A 24,723-nucleotide genomic window follows, 5' to 3' on the forward strand; every position below is an offset into this window, starting at 1 on the left:
AAACGATGTGTTTGGTGGGGGGGGGGGTGTAAATATGGGGTAACTATTACGACAAGTCGCTTGAAAACAAAACAATTACCAGAGGTCCTTTCCCAAAAACAGTCCGACTAGGCAGAGCTCGCTCTCAACTCTGTTCCGGCTATTTTAATTCTGCATAATTTGGGATCTACCAAAAGCCAGCTAAAATAAATTAGAAAAAGTTCATTTCTTGCTGATATGATGTACTAGTAGACCTACTAAATATTTTCCCTAGAAAAGTTTGAAAAAGGCAAACATTTTTGTTTCATGGTCATCTTTTGAATTGATCATGGTGATAGTCACCTGTCCAAGCATTGTTGCCTACACATTCTCAAGTAGAATTGGTATTCATGCTGTCGTCGGTGAAGGTGTCAATTCATGCTGTCGTTTTGTGAAGATGTCAAACCCAAGACCCGGCTACCCACTGCTCCAAATGTATGGATGTACTGTATATTTTTTTTTAAAGCAATTGACCACGAGATCGAGGCAGTGGGTTACACTGGATTTTACAACAGCTACGAGGGGTTAGGCCCGACGCGATAGAGGGCCTAACAACGCCTCGTAGCTGTTATAAAATCCAGTGTAACCCACTGCCTCGATCTCGTGGTCAATTGCTTAATTGTTGTGGTCGCAGCCGTTAGCCTACACGGTATTTCAACGGCTGCTAGCCAATCAGAATCAAGTATCCAAACTCTCCGTTGTAGAATCCTTGTTCTCCTTATGCTTATTGCTACGAATCTGCGTCTCCAGCCCTTTGCTTTAATTTTCCACTGCTAAAATGCCAAACTTCCTCCTACGGATATTATTAAAGTGCATATCTATCTATCTATCTATCTATATACGGTAGGCTATATATTTGGGGGTGACAGTAGTGACCCAATCAAACATCTAGACGAAGGCGTAATAATCAGATTATATTACTCTCAGAAAACACAGCAATTAACTGTGCGATTGCATGACGACCAAAAATTTGAGTTTCCACAGATTTGTATAAGGGAGTCGCCTGAAGCTGGTCAATATAGCCTTAATCCCGAGATTTAGCCTATTGTCCTGCATCACCAACAGTATGAAATGCTGCGCGTCTGCTCGGGGGGAGAGAGGGAAGCGTTTGAGGAGTTAATGATTACCTCTCTCTTGGGAGAGATGATGTAAACTGCACACCGACCATGTGACACTTTAATGAATAATACAGGAGAGACAAACACAAACACAGATCAGATTTGATCCGGACTGCAGCAGGCGGACCGTATTCGACGAGAGGGAAGAAGGAGGCGACAGTCGTAAACAGCTCGTAGGTCTGGTGAAAATGTGCTGGCTCCCGGTCAACCAGTGTCTGCCCCTGGCGGGGGACTCTGTCTGCGCCCGAGGACTCTCGCCGTGCTCCGTGGTGCGGACTGTCGCCACTCGCCTGCGGATGATCGGAGACCAGTTGGAGAGAAGCTGGACGGTCGGAGGCGATAACTCTAAAGAGAACGCAGAGTTCGACAGAAAATTACATTTTAACAACTTTGTGTGCACAGCGATACACATCACGGTGCTCATACTGTGCGTCAGAAAGCGACACCTGTAGGCGCACGATCGACAAAGTAGTAACAGGTAGGCTACGTGGGGTGAAATATGCCGTTTATTCAGGAGGAAAAACTCATTCAGTGGAGCTCCAGATTCCTTCTAACATTTTAATAAACCAACACATGTAATATTTATTGACTAGATGGTACCCGGATCCTGTCCGAAGCAAATGGAGGTCAGAAATTTGCACTAAAAAAAGGATGCTGGCCAGCGAAGTCCACACGGGTATGCGACGCAGACATACTCCAGAAACGGCGAGACTATTGGCCTTGGGAGGGAGGAAATAATACCAAAACTATCCCACGCATTCCTTTGTGTCGGAAATGAAAGTCATGCATGCGTGAGACTGACATAATGACACACAGTTGACACATTCGCTGTATTTTTTATGCTGCGTGTTTCATCGGGAGTTTCCCTCGTCAGAAGATGAGCAATAGAGCATGATGTAAAGGCGATTTGTAAAGATGATGTCATCTTCCCTGAGCCGCGCTGGGAAAACTTACTAACAGCGCCCATGCACGCTATACTCCATGGTGCTTGAATTACAAATGCACTAAGTGTGAGAAATTAAATACGAACAATTGCTTAGCGTGCGTGTCAATGACAGGGTCTTGTAAATGGTGCTTTTCGTGGCAAACGCTTGTATCATCAAATGCACTGTTTTTTTTTTTTGTTTTTTTTTTTGCATAAGCTACTGTAGCCTACTTTAGATGGACAAGGTCTATTTTGCTTGTGATTTGACTTCATTTGATACTTGTGTTGCGGTATGTTGACAGGAGATGCTGTATCAAATACTGGCAATAAGGAGGGATGTTTAAGTTATTCAACTGTTTGACATTTGGAACTTTTGTAATGAGCTACGAGCTCATCATTTGATGGCAATGTTATGACACTTTGTTAAAACCATGACATATTTATACCTAGAAGGGCATGCAATCTATGTTTTCTGTATAAGCTGTTTTTATACTGTTGTACTGCAAACAGTGTTGAATCTGTCTTTTTAATAATGTGTTCTTTATACCCTATTTAAATATTTATTACCTTGTGCATTATAGTGCAAATTTGAGATAAAAATCTTACCCAAAACATGTGTCTGTCATCCTTGTACATGACTAAAAACATGCAACATTTCGATCATTATGGTTTTATTGAAAAATCATCAAATACATACAACTACAGTACTACTGCAAGCATGTACACCTAGTTTGACATTTTTCTTGACAGCTGTAGTGGGCATAACCTCAACATGCCAGCCAGCTACCCTCAGTAGAACTGTTCTTCCTACAGTGACAGTAAACTAGGGTGCTAGTATCAACATGAAGGTGCAGTGTTAGACATACCTATCACATGGAGGACTGCGGCTGTCATACAACAGCAGTAAATTCTGTCTTGTGAACTCGGCTCCACCGAAAATGAGGGTCTCACTAAGTGGACCTCCGAGGTGAAATAAAGGCTTGAAATGAAATGGTAAAACGAGCGACTGGTTCACTGGTACTCTGGCCCTCGTTAAAACAAGTAGCTTGGGACATGTTCCTGGTCTAGACTACACAGTACATGAACCACTGAGACACCGAGCCTGAAGCTTTAATACCTGCGACACACGGCGAGAGACGGATCTACGGCAAGAGGGGCGTTCAAACTATGGACAGGAAAAGGGGGTTTTCATCAAATCTGGAGTGTGTGTGTGAGAGAGAGGGAGGGGGGGAGAGAGGGAGGGAGAATAGGGAAGAAGAAGAAGGAGAAGAAGAGAGAATTGGGGAGAAAGTGTGTGTGTGTGTGTGTGCGCATGTATGTGTGTGCATGTATGTGTGTGTGTGCATGTGTGTGTATGTGCATGTGTGTGTTTGTGTCGGTCTGTGTGTGGGTGTGTGTGCATGTATGTGTGTGTATGTGCATGTGTGTGAGTGTGTGTGTGTCTGTGTGTTTGTGTGTGTGTGTATGTGTGAGTGTGTCTGTCTGTGAGTGTGTGTGTGTCTGTGTGTGTATATATGTGTGTGTGTGCGTGTGCATGCGTGTGTGTGTGTCTGTCTGTGTGTGTATGTGCATGCGCGTGTGTATGTGTGAGTGTGTATGTGTGCAGCATAAGTCTATCTGTAAGTGTGCGGAGGTGGTCCCGTCCTTCCAGCAGCGCAGCGTGTGTGAGTGTGTGTGTGTGTGTGTGTGTGTGTGTGTGTGTGTGTGTGCAGCACTAGTATATCTGGAAGTGTGCGGAGGTGGTCCCGTCCTTCCAGCAGCGCAGCGTGTGTGTGTGTGAGTGTGTGTGTGGATGAGTGTGTGTGTGTGTGTGTGTGTGTGTGTGTGTGTGTGCAGCACTAGTATATCTGGAAGTGTGCGGAGGTGGTCCCGTCCTTCCAGCAGCACAGCGTGTGTGTGTGAGTGTGTGAGTGTGTGTGTGTGCAGCACTAGTATATCTGGAAGTGTGCGGAGGTGGTCCCGTCCTTCCAGCAGCGCAGCGTGTGCTGGACAGCGGAGCGACAGAGGGGACAGGAGCGCTCCCGGTCCAGCCACCGGCCCAGACACCCGTCACAGAACACGTGCTGGGGGGGGACAGGACAGGACAGCACAGGACATTACAGAACATTATAGAACATCACAGAACATTACAGTACATCACAGAACATCACACTACATTACAGTACATTACAGTACATTTAGCTGACGCTTTGAACCAAAGCCACTTACAATAATTAATTATTGCATTTAACGGAAAGGAAAAGTCAATTTAGGCCTTCTACTACTCACCAGAACTCACAAGTGCATCTCCTTTATAAACAAGTGACTGAGAGCATAATCTAGTTGCTTGTTAAGAAAGGATATGCGCTGAAACAAGACGTACATTTACACGGACTGAAGTGGTATGCTGAGCTCACACAGCGATCAGACACCTGGTAATGACAGTTGCCCTTAGGACATCACATCATCACAGCACTTCCTCTCCTGTACCCGCTCGTTAGATAACATCCTACATGCGTGTGCACCTGCAGGTCGGGAGGTTCATGATTATTAAGCGGTGGAAGGGCTCTGGTTCCCCGCCCGGCAGGCCTCACCTGACAGAGCAGGGCGATGGGGTCTCGGAAGTTGGCCTGACAAATGGCGCACACCCCCCCGGCCTCGGTGCACTGCTGGCTGCTGGCTCGCACGCCATAGCTCTGGGGGAGAGAGGGGGAGGGGTAACAAACATTGTTTAGCGTGTTGTCAATACCAACGCTGAATGTATAAGTGTACAAGTATAATAAATGTATAAGTGCTGTGATAGTAAACACCAGAAATGAATGCAGGGCAGTCTAATGTCACGTCAGGTACATTAAACAGTACACAAGACAAACCTTCACTAGATACAGACTTAGTGATCATAAACTTGCTACTGAATCAGGGTCACGTTCTGTTCCTGGGTGTCGCCGAGGACGGCCAGGGCCTTACGGATGGAGGTTATTGGTAATGTCGGGTTGGGTTAGGGTTTTAGTATACTGGGTCAGGGTTAGGGTGGTAGTATACAGGGTCAGGGTGGTAGTAAACAGGGTCAGGGTTAGGGTGGTAGTATAGAGAGTTAGGGTGGTAGTATACAGGGTTAGGGTGGTAGTATACAGGGTTAGGGTCAAGGTGGTTGTATTTAGGGTCAGGGTGGTAGTATACAGGGTTAGGGTGGTAGTATACAGGGTTACAGTGGTAATATACAGGGTTAGGGTGGTAGTATGTAGGGTCAGGGCGGTAGTATTTAGGGTCAAGGTGGTAGTATTTAGGGTCAGGATGGTAGTATTTAGGGTCAGGGTGGTAGTATTAAGGGTCAGGATGGTGGTATTTAGGGTCAGGGTGGTAGTATTTAAGGTCAAGGTGGTAGTATTTAAGGTCAGGGTGGTAAATGGTAAATGGACTGCACTTATATAGCGCTTTTCCACCTTAGCGGCACTCAAAGCACTTTACAATGGCCTCTCATTCACCCATTCACACACCAATGGCGGCAGCTGCGATGCAAGGTGCTAACCGGCTCATTGGGAACAATTTGGGGTTAGGTGTCTTGCTCAAAGACACTTCGACATGTGGACAGTCGGAGCTGGGATTCGATCCACTGACCCTTCGATCATTGAACAACCCGCTCTACCAACTGAGCTACAGCCGCCCCAGTATGTAGGGTCAGGGTGGTGGTATTTATGGTCAGGGTGGTAGTATTTAGGGTCAAGGTGGCAGTATTTAGGGTCAGGGTGGTAGTATACAGGGTTAGGGTCAGGGTGGTAGTATTTAGGGTCAGGGTGGTAGTATTTAGGGTCAGGGTGGTAGTGCAGTATTAAGGGTCAGGGTGGTAGTATTTAGGGTCAGGGTGGTAGTATTTAGGGTCAGGGTGGTAGAACAGTATTTAGGGTCAGGGTGGTAGTATTTAGGGTCAGGGTGGTAGAACAGTATTAAGGGTCAGGGTGGTAGTATTTAGGTTCAGGGTGGTAGTACAGTATTTAGGGTCAGGGTGGTAGTATTTAGGGTCAGGGTGGTAGTATTCAGGGTCAGGGGGCAGTATGTAGGGTCAGGGTGGTAGTACAGTATTAAGGGTCAGGGTGGTAGTATTTAGGGTCAGGGTGGTAGTATTAAGGGTCAGGGTGGTAGTATGTAGGGTCAGGGTGGTAGTATTTAGGGTCAGGGTGGTAGTATACAGGGTTAGGGTCAGGGTGGTAGTATTTAGGGTCAGGGTGGTAGTATTTAGGGTCAGGTTGGTAGAACAGTATTAAGGGTCATGGTGGTAGTATTTAGGGTCAGGGTGGTAGTATTTAGGGTCAAAGTGGTAGTATTTAGGGTCAGGGTGGTAGTATTTAGGGTCAGAGTGGTACTATTTAGGGTCAGGGTGGTAGTATTTAGGGTCAAAGTGGTAGTATTTAGGGTCAGGGTGGTAGTACAGTATTTAGGGTCAGGGCGGTAGTATTTAAGGTTTAAGGTCAAGGTGGTAGTATTTAAGGTCAGGGTGGTAGTATTTAGGGTTAGGGTGGTAGTATTTAGCGTCAGGGTGGTAGTATGTAGGGTCAGGGTGGTAGTATTTAGGGTCAGGGTGGTAGTATTTAGGGTCAGAGTGGTACTATTTAGGGTCAGGGTGGTAGTGCAGTATTTAAGGTCAGGGTGGTAGTATTTAGGGTCAGGGGGTAGTATTTAGGGTCAGGGTGGTAGTATTTAGGGTCAGGGTGGTAGTATTTAGGGTCAGGGTGGTAGTACAGTATTTAGGGTCAGGGTGGTAGTATTTAGGGTCAGGGTGGTAGTATTTAGGGTCAGGGTGGTAGTACAGTATTTAGGGTCAGGGTGGTAGTATTTAGGGTCAGGGGGTAGTATTTAGGGTCAGGGTGGTAGTATTTAGGGTCAGGGTGGTAGTGTAGTATTTAGGGTCAGGGTGGTAGTGCAGTATTTAGGGTCAGGGTGGTAGAACAGTATTAAGGGTCAGGGTGGTAGTATTTAGGGTCAGGGTGGTAGTATTTAAGGTCAGGGTGGTAGTATTTAGGGTCAGGGTGGTAGTATTTAGGGTCAGAGTGGTAGTATTTAGGGTCAGGTGGTAGTGCAGTATTTAGGGGTCAGGGTGGTAGTATTTAGGTTCAGGGTGGTAGTATTTAGGGTCAGGGTGGTAGTATTCAGGGTCAGGGGGTAGTATGTAGGGTCAGGGTGGTAGTACAGTATTAAGGGTCAGGGTGGTAGTATTTAGGGTCAGGGTGGTAGTATTAAGGGTCAGGGTGGTAGTATTTAGGGTCAGGGTGGTAGTATTTAGGGTCAGGGTGGTAGTATTTAGGGTCAAAGTGGTAGTATTTAGGGTCAGGGTGGTAGTACAGTATTTAGGGTCAGGGCGGTAGTATTTAAGGTTTAAGGTCAAGGTGGTAGTATTTAAGGTCAGGGTGGTAGTATTTAGGGTCAGGGTGGTAGTATTTAGCGTCAGGGTGGTAGTATGTAGGGTCAGGGTGGTAGTATTTAGGGTCAGGGTGGTAGTATTTAGGGTCAGGGTGGTAGTATTTAGGGTCAGAGTGGTACTATTTAGGGTCAGGGTGGTAGTGCAGTATTTAGGGGTCAGGGTGGTAGTATTTAGGGTCAGGGTGGTAGTATTTAGGGTCAGGGTGGTAGTACAGTATTTAGGGTCAGGGTGGTAGTACAGTATTTAGGGTCAGGGTGGTAGTATTTAGGGTCAGGGTGGTAGTATTTAGGGTCAGGGTGGTAGTATTTAGGGTCAGGGTGGTAGTATTTAGGGTCAAAGTGGTAGTATTTAGGGTCAGGGTGGTAGTACAGTATTTAGGGTCAGGGCGGTAGTATTTAAGGTTTAAGGTCAAGGTGGTAGTATTTAAGGTCAGGGTGGTAGTATTTAGGGTCAGGGTGGTAGTATTTAGCGTCAGGGTGGTAGTATGTAGGGTCAGGGTGGTAGTATTTAGGGTCAGGGTGGTAGTATTTAGGGTCAGGGTGGTAGTATTTAGGGTCAGAGTGGTACTATTTAGGGTCAGGGTGGTAGTGCAGTATTTAGGGGTCAGGGTGGTAGTATTTAGGGTCAGGGTGGTAGTATTTAGGGTCAGGGTGGTAGTACAGTATTTAGGGTCAGGGTGGTAGTACAGTATTTAGGGTCAGGGTGGTAGTATTTAGGGTCAGGGTGGTAGTATTTAGGGTCAGGGTGGTACTATTTAGGGTCAGGGTGGTAGTGCAGTATTTAGGGTCAGGGTGGTAGTATTTAGGGTCAGGGTGGTAGTACAGTATTTAGGGTCAGGGTGGTAGTATTTAGGGTCAGGGTGGTAGTATTTAGGGTCAGGGTGGTACTATTTAGGGTCAGGGTGGTAGTGTAGTATTTAGGGTCAGGGTGGTAGTATTTAGGGTCAGGGTGGTAGTATTTAGGGTCAGGGTGGTAGTGCAGTATTTAGGGGTCAGGGTGGTAGTATTTAGGGTCAGGGTGGTAGTATTTAGGGTCAGGGTGGTAGTATTTAGGGTCAGGGTGGTAGTACAGTATTTAGGGGTCAGGGTGGTAGTACAGTATTTAGGTTCAGGGTGGTAGTATTTAGGGTCAGGGTGGTAGTATTTAGGGTCAGGGTGGTAGTATTTAGGGTCAGGGTGGTAGTACAGTATTTAGGGTCAGGGTGGTAGTATTTAGGGTCAGGGTGGTAGTATTTAGGGTCAGGGTGGTAGTACAGTATTTAGGGGTCAGGGTGGTAGTGCAGTATTTAGGGGTCAGGGTGGTAGTATTTAGGGTCAGGGTGGTAGTATTTAGGGTCAGGGTGGTAGTATTTAGGGTCAAAGTGGTAGTATTTAGGGTCAGGGTGGTAGTACAGTATTAAGGGTCAGGGTGGTAGTATTTAGGGTCAAAGTGGTAGTATTTAGGGTCAGGGTGGTAGTACAGTATTTAGGGTCAGGGCGGTAGTATTTAAGGTTTAAGGTCAAGGTGGTAGTATTTAGGGTTAGGGTGGTAGTATTTAGCGTCAGGGTGGTAGTATGTAGGGTCAGGGTGGTAGTATTTAGGGTCAGGGTGGTAGTATTTAGGGTCAGGGTGGTAGTATTAAGGGTCAGGGTGGTAGTATTTAGGGTCAGGGTGGTAGTATTTAGGGTCAGGGTGGTAGTATACAGGGTTAGGTTCAGGGTGGTAGTATTTAGGGTCAGGGTGGTAGAACAGTATTTAGGGTCAGGGTGGTAGTATTTAGGGTCAGGGTGGTAGTATTTAGGGTCAGGGTGGTAGTATTTAGGGTCAGGGTGGTAGTGCAGTATTTAGGGTCAGGGTGGTAGTATTTAGTGTCAGGGGGTAGTATTTATGGTCAGGGTGGTAGTGCAGTATTTAGGGTCAGGGTGGTAGTATTTAGGGTCAGGGTGGTAGTATTTAGGGTCAGGGTGGTAGTATTTAGGGTCAGGGTGGTAGTACAGTATTTAGGGTCAGGGTGGTAGTATTTAGGGTCAGGGTGGTAGTATTTAGGGTCAGGGTGGTAGTATTTAGGGTCAGGGTGGTAGTAGAGTATTAAGGGTCAGGGTGGTAGTATTTAGGGTGGTAGTGCAGTATATAGGGTCAGGGTGGTAGTATTTAGGTTCAGGGGGTAGTGTGTGGGGTCAGAGTGGTAGTATTAAGGGTCAGGGTGGTAGTATACAGGGTCAGGGGGGTAGTATAGGGTCAGTGGGGTAGTGTGTAGGGTCAGGGTGGTAGTATTAAGGGTCAGGGTGGTAGTATACAGGGTCAGGGGGGTAGTATAGGGTCAGGGTAGTAGTGTGTAGGGTCAGGGTTTTTACCTGGGAGTTGCAGAGGACGGCCATGGCCTTGCGGATGGAGGTGATTCTCCCACAGAGGTCGAACGACTGCAAGACAACAACAGCGCTGAGTCAGGACGGCTCCACTGATGAACAAACACCACTGAGGCTGAAATTCCACAAAACCCCCTGACTACCCTCACCCCCCCCCCCCCCCCCCCCAGCGTCTCTGCTCTCCGGGGGCGTGGCAGGGCGCGAACTTCACCTCACCCCGTCAGCGACCCCGCAGCCTCTCTTCCTGTCTCTCTGGCACGCCTGCAGGGGCTTCTGGGTCGGCCCTGTAGTCCTACTCACCGTGACTAATGAGTTTCATATCCAATTCTCACGGAACTGCTCATCTTGTGTAACAGCCCTCAGTGGCACGCAGACCAGAGTCACGTCACACATTTCTAAATGTTTGGTGGACACACACATCTCCTGATTCACGCTGGTTTCTTATCAAGGTATGCACGCACGCACGCACATGCACACACACAAACACACACACACACACACACACACACACACACAAGCAGCCCAGTTTTTCTAAAAACGAAAACTACTGTATTACCCATAGAACTACAAATCCCAGGTTCAACAGGTGCAGAGGCTGTACATGATGATGAGCATAGAACCTTGCAGACTGTACTGTATATGATTAGCATAGTAGAACTACAAATCCCAGGTGTACAGTATATCCGTCCTTACCTTGCAGAGGTTGTATATGATGATGAGCATAGTAGAACTACAAATCCCAGATGTACAGTACAGTATGTTCGTCCTCACCTTACAGAGGCTGTATATGATGATGAGCACGGCCCCCAGGAAGTAGCTGCTGGAGGGATCCTCTCCCATGATGTACTGGTACCACAGCTGGATGGGCACCAAGGCCCGCAGCAGCTGGCTCAATTCCTCCAGCACCAGGTAGAACTTACCCTGGACACACCCACATGCACACACACGCACACACACACACACACCCACACACGCGCACACACAGTTATATTATCCCCACATACACACACACGAACAGCATAGGTATCACATACATACACAGTATACATACACAGTATACATACAGACAGAGATGGCTGGAGGGTTTGATCTTCTCTCACGCACACGCACACACACACACACGCACACGTGCACACGCACACACAGTTATATTATCCCCACATACACACACACGAACAGCATAGGTATCACATACATACACAGTATACATACATACAGACAGAGATGGCTGGAGGGTTTGATCTTCTCACACACACACACACACACACACACACACGCACACACACACACACACACACACACATACACACACACACACACACACACACACACACACACACATGCGTGCTTGTGGATGAAGGATTCTAGGATCTACTGAATCTTCATGAAGCAGAGAGAGAGAGAGAGAGAGAGGCTTTGTCTGTCTAACAGCTTTCAGACAGCATGCCTCCTCCAGCGCCCAAGATGGCCGCCTTCCAGGGCTCCGCAGGGCTCTGCGGTTTCACAGCCACACAGGCCGTTCCCCAACACGGCCAGGAAACTGGCACCCGCCCCGTCCACCTGCTCCCCGCACACAGCCCGGCCCCGGGGCCAGGAGGAGGCCGTTTCTCGCTCTCCAACCGACGCGCCACAGGGTGTGTGTGTGCGTGTGTGTGTGCGTGCGTGTGGCACTAGTAGTGGTGGCACTATTCACAGCCGAGAGTCCCTGCTGCTACAAACCAAAACTGAGTGAATTAGGCGGGAGGTTAAGAACAGATGCTCCCAAAACCCAAGCCTGGCGTGTTCCCCCCGCATCATCGTCCCAGCTTCCCCGATGGCGTCCGGAGCGCCGGGCCAGCTGACAGAGATTGATGCGTTCGGGAGGAGCTCGGCTCAGTAGGCTATCCATCTTCCCCCCGGCCTCCTTTCCCGCCCAACCGCCACGGCCACGCCGCCTGTCAAACCAGAGCTGGACGACGGCCAACTACTTCCTGTAAAGCACTTTCCTGGGACTCGCTGCTTGTTGCTTTTTATTAGCGCCGTTGACCTCTTGACCCCCCAGTCAGTGGTTAGGGGAGGGTTAGGGTCCCTCGGGTGTGGGAGCGTGTCCTCATTAAGTCCTACTCAGGGCGGACGCCTTCCCTAGGGGGCGGAGCTTCACCGACGGAGCCAAAACTGAGCCAGGGAGGGAGGAGTCTCGGACGGTAAAGAAACAAAGCAAACTTAAATACCATACTTACTTACTTACCTGCTTACTTACTTAAAGGACAATGCTCGTTTTTGACAACCTGGACCTTATTTACGACATATTATAAGACGTTTGACTCACCGAGATAACTTTGGTGTAGTTCGGAGGCCTGTAGAAGAAATGTAAAATCCAGCGCGAGCCAGTATATCCATGTAATGGCGGTGATCGGGGCAACGAGAATGCAGCTTCTATAAATCTATTTTCTGCCGCGAAACGGTTGTTTTCATCAATCTGTCTGGATGAATCGCTAGTTGTGGTGACATAGAGAGCATAGGCCTGTTGTGGTATTTCCCATGCCTCTGTAATATGATCTTTAGAAACGTCGTTTGACACGAAATAGCTTCCTTACTTGCTCCAGCACGCTGTGCGCATAAGTGCTGGAGCAAGTGAGGAAGCTATTTCGTTTCGAAAGACGTTTCTAAAGATCATGGCATGTGAAAACCACAACAGTTATGCTCTATGTAAGCACAACTAGCGATCCATCCAGACAGATTGATGAAAACAACCGTTTCGCGGCAGAAAATAGATTTTTAGAAGCTGCATTCCCGTTGCCCCGATCACCGGCATTACATGGATATACTGGCTCGCGCTGGATTTTACATTTCTTCTACAGGCCTCCGAACTACACCAAAGTGATCTCGGTGAGTCAAACGTCTTATAATATGTCGTAAATAAGGTCCAGGTTGTCAAAAACGAGCATTGTCCTTTAATCCTCTTCGTTCCTTGAGGAACATAAGGCTGCGACTATCTGCTTCCATCTGGTCCTGTCCTGTGCAGCATGTTGTGCCCCAGGTTAGGTTAGACGTCTTCAGGTCAGAGGTCACAGTTCTTCACCAGGTTGTTTTTGGCCTCCTGTGTTTCCTCTTTCCAGGTGGAGTCCATCTCAAGGCTACTTTGGGGACACAGTCCTGGTCCATTCTGAGGACATGTCCGAGCCATTGGCTTTCAATTGCTGTTTAATTTCCAGCACCACATTGCTACAGTTTGTGTTTTTATACAGGTCCTCATTGGAAATCCTTTGTGGCCAGAAGATGTGACATCCTCTGGAGAATGCATTGACTTTCTTCATATTACTCTCAACAACTCATAAATACCATACAGCTCAACCAAACACAGCAGAGCCTGATCGGTCTTGGTTCTGGTGTCCTGGGCTGGGCTACGCTAGCACACTGTCTTAGTCCTGGTGTCCTGGGCTGGGCTACGCTAGCACGCTGTCTTAGTCCTGGTGTCCTGGCTGGGCTACGCTAGCACGCTGTCTTAGTCCTGGTGTCCTGGGCTGGGCTAGCACGCTGTCTTAGTCCTGGTGTCCTGGGCTGGGCTACGCTAGCACGCTGTCTTAGTCCTGGTGTCCTGGGCTGGGCTACGCTAGCACGCTGTCTTAGTCCTGGTGTCCTGGGCTGGGCTACGCTAGCACGCTGTCTTAGTCCTGGTGTCCTGTGCTGGGCGGAGCTACGCTAGCACGCTGTCTTAGTCCTGGTGTCCTGTGCTGGGCGGAGCTACGCTAGCACGCTGTCTTACTCCTCGTGGGCTGGGCTGGGCTAAGCTAGCACGCTGTCTTTGTCCTGGTGTCCTGGGCTGGGCTGGGCTACGCTAGCATGCTGTGTTAGTCCTGGTGTGCTGGGCTGGGCTGGGCTACGCTAGCACGCTGTCTTAGTCCTGGTGTCCTGGGCTGGGCTGGGCTACGCTAGCACGCTGTCTTAGTCCTGGTGTCCTGGCTGGGCTACGCTAGAACGTTGTCTTAGTCCTGGTGTCCTGGGCTGGGCTACGATACGCTAGCACGCCGTCGCCTGCACAGACTTGCAGTCACCCTGCTCGCATGAGGTCATTATCCGGCCCTATATCAGGCAGGGTAATGAAGCGGAGTGGCTGATGCCGTCATGGTGACTTCATCAGCTGGGGGCCTGGTTCTGGACAGGGGCGGTTCTGTGGGGGGCCGGGACTGGGCGGCAAGCGGGGCTGTTTGGGCCGGCACGGAGGTCGGGCACAGGGTGACGATGGGGGTGGTTAGGGCTATGTAGTGATGCCATGGCCAGCAACCAAGGGCTGTGTGTGTGTGTGTCGGGGGGGGCAGAAATAGTGGAGCCCCCGGGACTGATGACCTCACCCTGCCCCTCCTCCCCCACACCCCACCAGGGAGAGATGAGCTCAGAGGCAGCCTGCTCTCTGATTGGCCTGTTTACCAGTGGAAAATCTAATCCAAGTCACACTCCATGAAACCCAAGGCTAACAGCTAAACCCAAACACCAAAAGACGTGTGTACACGCACGCACGCGCACACACACACGCGCGCACACACACACACACACACACACACACACACACACACACACACAGGCACACGGACATGCACACACACACACACACACACATATGCACACGGACATGCACACACACACACACACATATGCACACGGACATGCACACACACACACACACACACACACAGCTCTGCACAACAAACACTCACAAACTGTGAGCCTGAAGGAGATTAGTAAAAACCTCATGAATTTCAAACACCGTAGCCCAGTGAGACACCACAGGACATGTTGAAGACATGAATATAAAAATATAAAACACCCCTCTCATCTCAGAGCCTGCTACAGTCAAGTACTCAAGACATGTGAATGTGATCTTCATCATCATCATCATCATCATCATAATTGTCAATTTCATAATAGACAAAGAGCAAGAGAGAGAGGGGGAGAAAGAGAGGAATAGAAAGAGAGGAAGAGAAAGAGAGAAATAGAAAGAGAGAGAGAGAGAGAATTGAGGGGGAGAAAGAGTAGAGAGAATTGAGGGGGAGAGAGAGAGAGAGAGAGAGAGAATTGAGGGGGAGAAAGAGTAGAGAGAATTGAGGGGGAGAGAGAGAGAGAGAGAGAGAGAGAGAGAGAGAATTGAGAGGGAGAAAGAGTAGAGAGAATTGAGGGGGAGGGAGAGAGAGAGAAAGAGAGAGAGAGAGAATTTAGGGAGAGAGAGAGTAGAGGGAGAGACCGATGGAGAGACGTCCCTCTTACCCTGGATTTAAAAGCCAGGAGGATCTTGGGCAGGAAGAGGATCAGACACTTCATGGCGATGGTGAGGTACTTCAGGACGAAGTCGGTGATGCCCACGGCCCAGATCAGATCGAAGAAGTCCGAACTGTTGATGTTGGGCTTGGAAAACATGAGACTGTGGACAGGAAGCGACGTATCAGACCCTGGGATAATCAGCTGAGTACGGTTCTGATCCGGTTGGCTGAATGGACGGACCAGTGGAAGATATAATAACAGTCAGAGAAAGACAAACTTAAACGTGGAGGGCGAAACGATGAAACAGTGAATATAAAGTACTCACAGGACAAGACAGCACATTGCAAATGACTCCTGAAGAAAACAGAAATCAAATAAAATGTAACTTAACAAAATGAATGACATAACCGAACAGAAAATGACTGAATACTGAACATGTTTGATGTAGACATTTGAAAAAGGAACCACAGTATGGGAGTAAATGAAACAGAAAAAAGTTGACCACAGTTATGGTGCTGTTATTCCTAAGGGCCAGACATGGTGTGGTTGGTCAGGACAGCCCCGGCTCGGTCATCCTCTACCTGTTGTAGAGCTCCTCAGAGCTGAAGGTGTAGTACAGGTAGCCGACGTTCCCGGCCAGGAACACCATGATCCAGAGAGCCACTAACACGGAACGCTCCTCCTGGACACAGAGCACCACATCTCTTCATTTACACTATCACTGATATACTGTTATCTCTTTATTTACACTATCACTGATATACTGTTATCTCTTTATTTACACCATCACTGATATACTGTTATCTCTTTATTTACACCATCACTGATATACTGTTATCTCTTTATTTACACTATCACTGATATACTGTTATCTCTTTATTTACACCATCACTGATATACTGTTATCTCTTTATTTACACTATCACTGATATACATTACATTAACATTCATTTAGCAGATGCTTTTATCCAAAGCGACTAAGTACTACTTGCCAGAACTCACAAGTGCATCTTCTTTCTAAAACAAGTGACTAAGAGTATAATCTAGTGCTGAAGTCAAAGTGCAAGAATAGCAATCTAAAATACAATAGGTGCTTAAGAGGGAGGATTGTTGTAGTACTGATCACTGATATACTGTTACAACTATACAGACTGCTTCATGATACTGTATCTCTTCATTTACACTATACTGTTACAACTACAGTATACAGGCTGCTCCTCCATGACATCTTTTTATTTACACTATCACTGACATAACACAACTAGGCAGGATGTGAGAGGAATTACCCGAAGTGACACCTGATGCTTGAAGGTGGAGTTAGCGAAGGCGAAAGTGCTGGCCATTCCAACACACACTGCAATACCTGCCAAAGAGATACACACAGCTAGATACACACAGCTAGATGGCTTGGACATTGGCATTCCCCAGATGCTTGTTTTCACTGCTCCCGGAGAGGACTATGTGTAAGTCATGCCCAACACTTAAAAATATTCAGATTGCGATACATTTCACAGGAGAGCATACTGAGACTGGTAAGATTACACCCCTCTGCTTCCTGTCTCGGAAAAACACATTTATCATAGTTTTTCCAGCGCGTTTATGGATGCCCTGTTGACTTCCATTGTAGCCCAGTGAGAGCCCGCATAAAAACACAAATAGGCTCTGTGCACCAGCTTCACTACTTCCTGAAAGTCACTTGGCATCTTTATTTCCTGTCCAATATGATTGGATTAAGTGATTAATCAGGTGTGCGCTGGGTCTGCCGCACACCTGATTAATCACTTAATCCAATCATATAGGACAGGAAATAAAGATGCCAAGTGACTTTCAGGAAGTAGTGGAGCTGGTGCACAGAGCCTATGGGGCTAAAAGTCCAACATAGCACACTACCCCTTTAAGGCTGAAACATGTCCCTTTGAGCAAGAAATCTAAAGACTACTATGTTTTCCGTGAGTGCTGGTTCTTCAACTATCCCTCCTATCGGATCACCCGATATTACTCTCAAATCTCAGAGCCGTGTGCACTTTCGCCACTTCCCTGCGTCCGGCCAGAGACGAGCAGCTCACCCAGCTTGTGCTGGAAGCAGACTTTGGCCAGGAGGATGAGGATGAAGGGGAAGCCCCTGTGCAGCCAGGTCGCCACGGCCTTCAGCTCCGACAGCGCCGGCGCCGGCGGGTCCTCCGGGCCCTCCTCCCGGCCCCCCTGCCTGTCCCCGCCCCCCACGGAGGCGGCGGCGGAGTGGAGCAGGGAGGAGCCGCGGTGCTGCAGGGCCTGGGGGTGGAAGGGATGGTGGTGGTGAGGGGCCGGCCGGGTCAGGAAGGGGCTCCCCTCTGAGCGGTGGTGGTGGTGGTGGTGGTGGGCGCCTCCCCCCCCTCCCCCTCCTCCTCCTCCTCCTCCTCCCCCCTCCTCGCGGGACGAGCTGGTCATTTGGATGAAGACCTCTGGGTTAGAGGCCAGGACGAGGCCTCCAGCCTGGAAGGGTGCAGAGGAGGGGACGACGGAGGCGGACGAGACCCCCACCAGGGAGAAGAGCTGCTGGGGGGAGGTGGGCGAGTCAAACACCCCTCCGCCTCCTCCTCCGTCCAGGTTGCTCTCGGATCCCAGGGTCTGGCTACGGCTCCTGCGGGGTCAGGTTAGACAGGAGGGGGGGAGTTTAGTCTAAGGCATGCCGGTCCTGCATGGGCTCCCACCTTCCTGGTTAGTAAGAGAGGGACATTTACATGACAGGATGTATTCTAAACTTGTTGACAGTGACACAGGGTGTTTCTTATTGACCTTTCAGGTGGCACGGCCTCCGTGTTACTGCTGTGTCTCCTCTGCATGGCACGATCACTTTGTCACCGGATGATCATGTTCTGTCGATGCAGACAAGAGGTGATCATGTTTTTGGGATGAACACACGCATTCAAATGAGCTAGATTATATAACGTACAAAATGCCGTTGCGACCCACGATGATGCATTACAGCCTATTGCATGTTGAATGGGATGTAACTAGCTATATTATGAACATAATGAATGTAGCGAATATGGACACCATTGCCTGTAAATGATTGGATTCACCTGAATCATACCATCCTTATCCCCTGTCATTCTTCTGCTTGTGGTGTTGATACCCTGACAGCGAAGCTCACGTTGTTTTTCCTGTAGACTACAATGATTGCTTACTGACCAATCGGCGCCTGTTTTCCCACTACGCCATATCCGTGTTTGGAGCTCTACGCAATCGCTTTTCAGAATAAGAGCACGGACTGAAGCTAGAGCCGCTCCTACCACAGCAGGTCGAAGAAGGAATGCCATTGGGATATATTATTTATTTTGTGTGGTGTTCTATAGTATTTCTGACAAAAAGCGTTCTTTTTACGTGTTCTCATAAAGTCAAATCACGCGTGACCTTTATTTTGAAATCCCCCGAAAGAACTCTACCGGATATGAGTTTGGTTATTGACACTACTTTTTGTTGTGATGGTGGAGGATGATATGGCTTCCATGGACGTGATCGCTAGCATTTGTGTTCCTTTGCGAAAATATTAGGGTACATAACAAGATATGGCGCTAGTTATCGAGCTGTAATCGCCGTGGGAGATTTGCATTTCATGCGATGCTGCATTGTGCTATTTGACGTGTCCAACAGCTAAAGTAAACTAGCTAACACAGTTAGCTAGCTAACGTGACTAGCCTAGTTTATGTTAGCAGGCTGCCAGGGTAACAAGGCAGTCATTGTGAAGCCAGGGAAATGGGTTAGCTTGTTGCTGGCTAGCTTATAAATCCCGTGCTGTGCATTGAGTCTCATTTGCCAGGTAGATTTGTTGGACCTCGTTAAAGATAGCCTGTCCCAAACACTATCTATCTAGCGGCTAGGTAGCCTGTCCCAAACACTAGCTAGCTTTACGTTAGCTTGTCACGGTTAGCTAGCCAGCGTTGCTGCAGTTCAATTCCTCCGGGACTGGAGGGTCGCAAGAAGACTCACCAGAACGTCATGCCATGGTGCTACGGCGGTTACTAAGAAAACGCTGGGTTTTAGGGGTAGTCTTTGGGCTATCCTTGATCTACTTCCTCACCAGCACCCTGAAACAGGTACAGTAGTGAACCGTTCTCTCTCTGTCCTAAAGCCATGTCGGAGCAAAGCAGGTTGCTACGATGCAGTGATTTTGATACGCCTGTCTTCTGTGACTTCGCAGGAGGAGAGGACCATACGGGACCGTACCCTCCTGGAGGCCAGGGACTCCGACCACCGCATCCCGTGGAAGGTCCGTTTTAACCTCGGGAACAGCAGCCGGCAGATCACCCAGTGCAGGAACTCCATCCAGGGCAAGACGCTGCTCACCGATGAGCTGGGTGAGTGAGAAGGATCGGCATATTGATTAGCCTGGACCTTGAGCTGCAGTCCTCAAACATGTTATCAACCAAGCCCCTAATCTGACTTCATGTATAGTACCAGTCAAAGGTCTGGGCACACTTTCTCAAGTGTCACTTTGACTGGTACTGTACTTTGTCTGTTCTGGCACATTATAGTTACTTAACAAAACAACAAACAAGCAACAAACCATTTTTATTGTCATATTATTGTTGTCTTATATTTAACCTTGTTTTATTTTTCAGCCCCCTAACCCCTTTCCATCAAGAGGCTTTTGCTTTTTGCCAGGCCGCCTTTGTAAATAAGAACTTGTTCTTAAATGCTTGTCTGGTTAAATAAAGGTTACATTTAAAATAAAATAAAAATTATAGCTACTTGTCTGTCTGAGCCCTCTGTTCAACTGCTGAATCAGGACACAAACCTGTTGATATCTTCCAGGCTACGTCTGTGAGAGGAAGGACCTGCTGGTGAATGGCTGCTGTAACGTCAACGCCCCCAGTTCCACACAGTACATCTGTAAGAGCTGCCTGGACCACGGCTGCTGTAGCATCTACGAGCACTGTGTTTCCTGCTGTCTGCAGCCTGACAAGGTAACCTTGACAGCCATCACACACGCAGTGGAAGGGAGGCCCGATAGATCTATCTATCTATCTAGCTGTCTGTCTGTCTGTCTGTCTAAGCATAAAATCAAGTAAGCATAAAAAAGAACAGAGACTACATACACCCATATGTACAGGCAGCATGTGTACAGTACAGTATAGTATGGAATAAAAGTATGTACATCCATCCATCCAATCTGTATAAATAGATATATCTAGTAATACCACTCATCTTTAGTATAAGGTGCTGGTCTGCGGCTGTGATAGGTTGTACTCAGCTCTTTGTCCTGTCTGTGAAGTCACGCCACATCATCATCTCATCCAGCCAGTAGTGTAATTTGCATAGGGCGCGTGGGTTCTGCGAACCCACGGGCCCTTAGAGGATATATTGTGGCAGGAAAAAAAGGCGGGCGGGTTGAGTTCAACGATAGAAGCACATGAAAGCAGAAAGAGGGTTTAGTGCAAATCCTAAATGAGAAATTTGCGAGGATGAAGAAAAGAAGAACATAGATCAGATAGTCTACACATTCCAGGAATAGCCTACTTTTAAATATTTTTAGTCTTTTTTCATGTGTTAAACTTTTTTTTGAGTAGCCTACATTGGATTATTAGGCTTATAGCCTTTACCATGACATGTTGCCTCTGAGCGAATTGAGTGAAAATACCGTATAGCCTATTGAGCCTAGTGATTTGTCTTACATTAGTATGGCTATACTATTTGTTGTGGAGTTCTAGCACATACTAGGCCTACTGGTGACTACGTAACTGCAGTTGATGCCTGGAAGTGCTGTGTCATGTTTAGTCTGGTCTCGTCCTTATAATAAAGAACACGTCTTTTGTTATCCCCGGTCCTCGTTCTTATGTAGAAATAAGTTTATATAGCTCCAGTATATCACAGCTATATGTTTCAGCTGGTACAAATTAAGATAAATTCAATAGGCTATTTTAATGAATATATTATTAGAAACATATTTTTGATTGACAGACAGGCTAGGGGCCCCTTTGAGATGAAAAAAACCCATGGGAATAAAAGTGAATCTACGCCCCTGATCTCATCATAATCTCATTACCCACATTGACTTCACAATGAGATGAAACTCACTGATAAGATCTCTCTAACATTTTATTCTCTCTCTCTTTCTCTCTCTCTCTCTCTCTCACACACACACACTCTCTCCTTCCCTCCCTCTCTCTCACTTCTTCCCTCTCTCTCTCCCTCCCTCTCACTCCCTCTGTCCCCCCTCTCCCTCCCCGTTTCTCTCTATCTCTCTCACCCTCCTTTTCCCCCTCTCTCTCTCCCTCTCTCTCTCTCTCTCTCCCTCTCCCTCTGCAGCAGCCTCTGTTGGAGCGTTTTCTGAACAGAGCAGCAGACGGTTTCCAGAACCTCTTCACAGCGGTAGAGGACCACTTTGAGCTCTGCCTGGCCAAGTGCCGCACCTCCTCCCAGGTACCTGATCAGACTTTAGTTAGGAGGTCTCAAGAGTTTGATTAGACTTTAGGCGGTCTAAAGAGTTTGATTAGACTTTAGTTAGGAAGTCTAAAGAGTTTGATTAGACTTTAGTTAGGAGGTCTTAAGAGTTTGATTAGACTTAAGTTAAGAGGTCTAGAGAGTTTACACACGTATGTGCTGCGACTAAATAGTTCTATGCTAAATAAAATTAAAAAGCCTTTCCAGATGAACTAGAATCTTACTTTATGGTGAATTATATGTCAGAACACCAACTAACACCTCGGTGAGTTTCTTGTCTTTGAAATTGAGAGTTTAACATGTTTTTGAATGATTTTTCACGGTGCCCACCCACATCCATTGTATGACTAAAACGGTGGTAGAGCAATTATCAGACTTTCTCAAAAGTGCTAGTTTTGTCAATGTTTTGATCTGAACCATTGTACATTATCATAAGTAACCTTAAAACAGGGCTAAACATTCATTTTCCCTTTACTACTCCTTTAAGAGGGCTAAAGAGTCTGATTAGACTTAAGTTAAGAGGTTTAAAGAGTTTGATTAGACTTTAGTTAGGAAGTCTAAAGAGTTTGATTAGACTTAAATTAGGAGGTCTAAAGAGAGAGAGATTGAGGGTGATGAAACAGTTTTGAGTTATTTGAGAATATGAGTCAGAAAGTCGCAACTGTTTTTTTTCTGGGTATGGATGCAAGTCATTGGGTTTTAACAGTTAAAAAACACTTGTTTCAGTTATGATGATGCAACTACTTGCAAACAAACTAAAGGTTGCTGAAAGGCTCAGTGTGGGAGTAAAATACTGTTCCCAGCCGTTTCCAAGAATCCAGATCTTAGCAGTGCCATAGTTGAATAAACTAGCAGTACCATAGTTGAATAAACTCGCAGTACCATAGTTGAATAAACTAGCAGTACCATAGTTGAATAAACTAGCAGTACCATAGTTGAATAAACTAGCAGTACCATAGTTGAATAAACTAGCAGTACCATAGTTGAATAAACTAGCAGTACCATAGTTGAATAAACTAGCAGTATCATAGTTTTATAAACTAGCAGTACCATAGTTGAATAAACTAGCAATATCATAGTTGAATAAACTAGCAGTACCATAGTTTTATAAACTAGCAGTACCATAGTTGAATAAACTAGCAGTAGCATGGTTGAATAAACTAGCAGTATCATAGTTTTATAAACTAGCAGTACCATAATTGAATAAACTAGCAGTACCATAGTTGAATAAACTAGCAGTAGCATGGTTGAATAAACTAGCAGTAGCATGGTTGAATAAACTAGCAGTATCATAGTTGAATAAACTAGCAGTATCATAGTTGAATAAACTAGCAGTATCATAGTTGAATAAACTAGCAGTAGCATAGTTGAATAAACTAGCAGTAGCATGGTTGAATAAACTAGCAGTAGCATGGTTGAATAAACTAGCAGTAGCATGGTTGAATAAACTAGCAGTACCATAGTTGAATAAACTAGCAGTACCATAGTTGAATAAACTAGCAGTACCATAGTTGAATAAACTAGCAGTACCATAGTTGAATAAACTAGCAGTACCATAGTTGAATAAACTAGCAGTACCATAGTTTTATAAACTAGCAGTACCATAGTTGAATAAACTAGCAGTACCATAGTTTTATAAACTAGCAGTACCATAGTTGAATAAACTATCAGTAGCATGGTTGAATAAACTAGCAGTATCATAGTTTTATAAACTAGCAGTACCATAATTGAATAAACTAGCAGTACCATAGTTGAATAAACTAGCAGTAGCATGGTTGAATAAACTAGCAGTAGCATGGTTGAATAAACTAGCAGTACCATAGTTGAATAAACTAGCAGTAGCATGGTTGAATAAACTAGCAGTAGCATGGTTGAATAAACTAGCAGTAGCATAGTTGAAAAAACTAGCAGTAGCATAGTTGAAAAAACTAGCAGTAGCATAGTTGAATAAACTAGCAGTAGCATGGTTGAATAAACTAGCAGTACCATAGTTGAATAAACTAGCAGTAGCATGGTTGAATAAACTAGCAGTACCATAGTTGAATAAACTAGCAGTAGCATGGTTGAATAAACTAGCAGTAGCATGGTTGAATAAACTAGCAGCACCATAGTTGAATAAACTAGCAGTAGCATGGTTGAATAAACTAGCAGTAGCATGGTTGAATAAATTAGTAGTAGCATGGTTGAATTAACCATATTATGTGAATAAACAGTACTAGAAGGGGATTAACAGGCGTTTAACAGGCAGTCAGACAATATGCTGTCCCTTCCTCACCCCTGTCTGACACACAGCCTAGTTATAACAATATCCTACCACAGCCCAAACAGGACATGCAATACCCCAAGTAGCCAATGGGACACAACACTATATACCTGTAGCTGTACTTGGCTCCTACACTTGGAATGTTAATGTTGGTGTGTCTCTCCTATCGCCCACACAGAGTGTCCAGCATGAAAACACCTACAGGGATCCACAGGCAAAGTATTGCTACGGAGAAAGCCCACCTGAGCTCCTGCCTGTATGACCGCTCAATCCACTCCTGTGGGGACTGAAAAAAGGACAATATTCCAGTCACACATGGAGAAACCAAGCCCTCACCATCTCAACACCAGCCCTGGAAGGAGCTTCCAAGAACACCTTCTTAACCTCACAGGAAAACGGACAGATATGTGAATATTTACACTTCATAAGTGCATAGAATGCCTCATAACCTCATCAGTGATGATCATCGGGTGACATGTCATAGCAGCCTCTCCTTTAGGGTCCGCCCCATGCCGTTTCCCTGGAGACGTAACGGTGTTCAGCTCAGACCTGACGTCCCGGAGGAGGATATTAGATGTTCAGTCCTCGTTGTTGAAGATTTTAAAACTACAAAGAATGTGACTTCAGTCTGTAGCGCATGAAAGTTGACAGCTGTTTAATAAAGACACTGTGAAATTAATTGTCTCTTCAGATCTCTGAGCTCCCCAAAACAAGACTATTATTTTGATTTATTTAATTTTTTTATTTATTTAAACAAACAAAAACACGGGAGGAAAACTAGTATTTTATTTTTCATGTTTCAGCTTGTTTTATTCTACATTGGAATACTTGAAGCCTCTGGAAGATGTCTAAATAATTTTAGTATAATAATATTTATATAATATGTGTTGCAACTGACCTGCTATACAATGTGTATATATGATGAGTGTTACTTGAAGTTAGAAGCATCAAATATCTTGAGATTAGCATACTGCTGCTTTAAAGCAAAAACTTTTTATCAG

The 24,723-nt window shown here is 46.4% G+C and overlaps 2 protein-coding genes across 2 annotated transcripts; one reads left to right on the forward strand and one right to left on the reverse strand.

Annotated features, from left to right (window-relative positions):
• Positions 1-2,885: 2,885 nt before the first annotated feature.
• Positions 2,886-17,968, reverse strand: rnft2 (ring finger protein, transmembrane 2). The gene is made up of 9 exons (XM_084440304.1): positions 17,812-17,968; positions 17,103-17,656; positions 16,323-16,399; positions 15,618-15,718; positions 15,043-15,196; positions 10,573-10,722; positions 9,790-9,855; positions 4,635-4,736; positions 2,886-4,124 (listed from the first exon to the last, which is right to left on the reverse strand). The coding sequence occupies exons 1-9, from the start codon at positions 17,856-17,858 to the stop codon at positions 3,990-3,992; spliced, it is 1,386 nt and encodes a 461-aa protein (XP_084296430.1). The 5' UTR covers positions 17,859-17,968; the 3' UTR covers positions 2,886-3,989.
• Positions 17,969-18,511: 543 nt separating this feature from the next.
• Positions 18,512-24,323, forward strand: spring1 (SREBF pathway regulator in golgi 1). The gene is made up of 5 exons (XM_084440303.1): positions 18,512-19,112; positions 19,217-19,373; positions 19,831-19,982; positions 21,325-21,438; positions 23,901-24,323. Exons 1-5 carry the CDS (start codon positions 19,020-19,022, stop codon positions 23,982-23,984), a joined length of 600 nt encoding a protein of 199 aa, XP_084296429.1. The 5' UTR covers positions 18,512-19,019; the 3' UTR covers positions 23,985-24,323.
• The last annotated feature ends 400 nt before the right edge of the window (positions 24,324-24,723 follow it).

Source organism: Borostomias antarcticus, assembly GCF_949987555.1.
Source record: "Borostomias antarcticus genome assembly, chromosome: 6".
In the NCBI taxonomy this organism is placed as follows: Eukaryota; Metazoa; Chordata; class Actinopteri; order Stomiiformes; family Stomiidae; genus Borostomias; species Borostomias antarcticus.

Excerpts from the sequence above, each read along its gene's own strand:
- rnft2 (XM_084440304.1), bottom strand. The coding sequence starts at position 17,858 with ATGCAGAGGAGACACAGCAGTAACACGGAGGCCGTGCCACCTGAAAG. Across the intron at positions 15,719-16,322 it reads AGCATCAGGTGTCACTTCGG|GAGGAGCGTTCCGTGTTAGT; the intron begins GTAATTCCTCTC and ends CTCTGTGTCCAG. Across the intron at positions 4,737-9,789 it reads CCGTCCTCTGCAACTCCCAG|AGCTATGGCGTGCGAGCCAG; the intron begins GTAAAAACCCTG and ends TCTCTCCCCCAG.
- spring1 (XM_084440303.1), top strand. The coding sequence starts at position 19,020 with ATGGTGCTACGGCGGTTACTAAGAAAACGCTGGGTTTTAGGGGTAGTC. Across the intron at positions 19,374-19,830 it reads GCTGCTCACCGATGAGCTGG|GCTACGTCTGTGAGAGGAAG; the intron begins GTGAGTGAGAAG and ends GATATCTTCCAG. Across the intron at positions 19,983-21,324 it reads GCTGTCTGCAGCCTGACAAG|CAGCCTCTGTTGGAGCGTTT; the intron begins GTAACCTTGACA and ends CTCCCTCTGCAG.